This window comes from Panthera onca, chromosome X (assembly GCF_046562875.1).
Source record: "Panthera onca isolate mPanOnc1 chromosome X, mPanOnc1 haplotype 2, whole genome shotgun sequence".
NCBI classification, from domain to species: Eukaryota; Metazoa; Chordata; class Mammalia; order Carnivora; family Felidae; genus Panthera; species Panthera onca.
The window spans coordinates 60,714,759-60,718,315 of record NC_138357.1 but is presented as its reverse complement, the minus strand read 5'-3'; the positions used below and the strand labels follow the sequence as shown (position 1 = coordinate 60,718,315).

The following is a 3,557-nucleotide window of genomic DNA, read 5'->3' as shown; positions in this document are numbered from 1 at the left end:
AGTAGTTCTTAATTCCCTTTGCTCAAAGTTTGTAGGAAGATTTTGTTTTGCAGTCCCCTGCACACAACTAACCCAGGATGTTAAATGAATTTGATTAAAAAAAAATCTATTAAAATCTAGATGACATTTCACCTGGTTATTTTGCTTTATTAGTATATATATATATATATATATATATATATATACTAATATATATATGTATATATATATACTATTTTACTATATATATATATATAATGTTTTTTTTTCACGATTTCTATTAATCTAAATAATACAAAAGGAATTCTAAAACCAGTTTTCTACTTCACCCCCTATCCATCTCCCCCAACCCCCCAAACACGCACAAACACACTCCCCTTTGATACTTTCCCCTCTCCTACAAATGTCCATGAAGTCCGAGGTGGGAGGGAGGGGGAAAGGGTTAATCAAATGAGCTGCTGCCACTCAGCGCCAGGCAACCAATGGAGCCCAAAGATTGATTTACTTCCTGCTCAGATCTCACTGAAACTCTTAAGCTTCGCCAGCCTAATTTGGAAAACTAGCCCAGCCTCCCGTGCGGCCATTGGCCAAGCCCGTGGCTGGCCAGGCCGAGATGTGCTGCAATTGGTCACCACATGTGCCGGTAACTCGCTCTTGCGGCTTTGGCTCCCCCCCAACCATAGATGTCAAAGGCTGAAGCTGCTGCCTTTGCCACATTATAACTAGTAGGGGATCCTCACCGACCATGGCCACAGCTGCCTCGAATCCCTACAGCATTCTCAGTTCTAGCTCCCTAGTCCACGCGGACTCTGCGGGGATGCAGCAGGGGAGTCCTTTCCGAAACCCTCAGAAACTTCTCCAAAGTGATTACTTGCAGGGAGTTCCTAGCAATGCGCATCCTCTTGGGCATCATTGGGTGACCAGTCTGGGCGATGGAGGCCCATGGTCTTCCACACTGGCCGCCAACCCTCTGGACCAGCAGGACGTGAAGCCCGGACGCGAAGACCTACAGCTGGGTGCGATCATCCATCACCGCTCACCACACGTCGCCCACCACTCTCCGCACACTAACCATCCGAATGCCTGGGGGGCTAATCCGGCTCCGAACCCGTCCATCACGTCAAGCGGCCAACCCCTTAACGTGTACTCGCAGTCGGGCTTCACCGTGAGCGGCATGCTGGAGCACGGAGGGCTCACTCCACCGCCGGCCTCCGCCTCCGCACAGAGCCTACACCCGGTGCTCCGGGATCCCCCAGACCACAGCGATCTAGGCTCGCACCACTGCCAAGACCACTCGGACGAGGAGACACCAACCTCGGATGAGTTAGAACAGTTCGCCAAACAGTTCAAACAAAGAAGAATCAAATTGGGCTTCACGCAGGCCGACGTGGGGCTGGCGCTAGGCACACTGTACGGCAACGTGTTCTCACAGACCACTATCTGCAGGTTCGAGGCCTTGCAGCTGAGCTTCAAGAACATGTGCAAGCTGAAGCCGTTGCTGAACAAGTGGCTGGAGGAGGCTGATTCGTCCACTGGGAGCCCGACCAGCATTGACAAAATCGCTGCTCAGGGCCGCAAGCGCAAGAAGCGAACCTCCATCGAGGTGAGTGTCAAGGGCGTACTGGAAACGCATTTCCTCAAGTGTCCCAAGCCTGCCGCTCAGGAGATTTCCTCGCTGGCAGACAGCCTCCAGTTGGAGAAAGAAGTGGTGCGTGTCTGGTTCTGTAATCGAAGACAGAAAGAGAAAAGAATGACTCCACCAGGGGATCAGCAGCCACATGAGGTTTATTCACACACCGTGAAAACAGACACGTCCTGCCACGATCTCTGACTGCAGGAAGCAAGGAAGCGGCCGGCCGCACTGGGAGCAGCGCGGATTTCTCTTTCTCTCCCACTCTCTTCCTTTCACTTCAGCTTTATTATTGCTATCTAGAGAGATAGCAATAGCTAGATATAAAGATAGGGCTCTTCAGTCTCTCATCTTTTTTTCTTCCTTTTTTTTTTTTTTTTCAATAGGGGATTCTAACTTATATTAAGAAAGGAAACACACACACGCATTCCAGCTTCTCAAGGCTGATAAACAGTAGTGTTAAGCAGTTCAGGAGGGGACCTCACATACCCTGCCGCCAGGGCGACTGTTTCCTCCAACCTTTTCTGCTGATCAAAACATATTGTTTACTTTGAGTAAGGTTTGTTTGGTTGCTCCTCTCTTTAATGAACAAGGAGTGGGGTAACGTGGGGGTGGGGTAGGGATGGGGAAGGGGGGGTGGGAAGACAGATGTGTGCCTCTGAATAACCTTTCAGCGCCTTGGTTATAGCAGCTGTATTTCAGGTGAAATCTGTTTTACAATAGACTAGTTTTGCATTTTTTTAAACTTCTATAGTGTTTCTAAATGTCTGCGGTGTTTTACTACAAGCTGTACACAATATTTGTGAGATAATTTGTACCTAATCGGCCACTCCACATTGTTGCTATTATTATTATTCCTTCATTGAGCTGATGGTTTTCTAATTGCTTAAAAAAGGCAGGGGGACTGGAAGGAGGAGGGGAAGAGATGTCCACCTGTCCATCCACCCCCTATCCTAAATCTGCATGGAGAGAAGAGGTACAATGGAGAGAGTTGTTGATGATGGTATTGGAGATATATATGTAATTTTTTCGGAGGGCACAGTGCCTGGGATAGGCAGAATAGGCAACCTATTGGGTTTGCAAACTACAGCGAAGTAGGAGAGGCGATGTTGAAGCTTTCTGCCCTCCCTCTCGGATCTGTGGAGCCCTCGCAGGCTTCTACAGCGCAGATCCCGGTGCCATAAAAGGGTTTGGCTGTGGCACCCGGCAAAAGAGGTCAGCCTGCGGTGCTAAGAGACCTCCGCACCTACTGAAGTCCGGAATGCCTTCACTCAGAGCTCCCTAAGGGCCCCATGCCTCACCAGGACCACCAGCGCGACTCCACCTTGGCCTTCGTAGGCCAAGGACTTTGTATTCACACACATTTTCTTTCGCTGGAGAGGACTATCCCGAGACGCTGGCGACGACAGACTCACTGAGTGCCTCCCAATTCGGTTCACCTTCAGTTCACTGCCTGCTCTCCGAGTGAGAAACCATCGGGGAGGGGTGGCAAGTGGGGTGGTGGACAGGTGCTCTCTGCTCCGTGCAGAACGACAATGAAATGATTGGCAAAGGTCATAGGGATTCTGGTCTAGCTTCGTACCACCTCCTCTCCGGTGTATACATACCGCTGTCTCAGAGTGGTTTCACGCGAAGCTGTCTCCGCGTCCCAGACAAGCACAGCTGGTAGAAGCCCACAGCGATGATTAAGCTAGATAGCGAGCGCCCTGGTGGCTCGGTTTCTGGGTTTTTGTTTGTTTGTTTGTTTGTTTGTTTCTGTTTTTTAATCTGTGTGTGTATGTCTGTGCGTGTGTGCATGACTGCGCGTGGAAATGTGTGAGTAGATAGATGCGTGTATCCTATTACTATTTACAAAAACAAAAACTACATAAAATCTCTCTAGGCTGTGTAGAAATCCAAAAAATATACAGTTGTTGTGGCTTTATTGCTAACTCTCCTGTCTACACGC

At 49.2% G+C, this 3,557-nt stretch overlaps 1 protein-coding gene across 1 annotated transcript; it reads left to right on the top strand.

Moving 5' to 3' along the window:
- Positions 1–714: 714 nt before the first annotated feature.
- On the top strand, positions 715–2,163 carry POU3F4 (POU class 3 homeobox 4). Its single transcript, XM_081792391.1, has one exon. The coding sequence runs from the start codon at positions 725–727 to the stop codon at positions 1,808–1,810; it is 1,086 nt and encodes a 361-aa protein (XP_081648517.1). The 5' UTR covers positions 715–724; the 3' UTR covers positions 1,811–2,163.
- Positions 2,164–3,557: the final 1,394 nt, after the last annotated feature.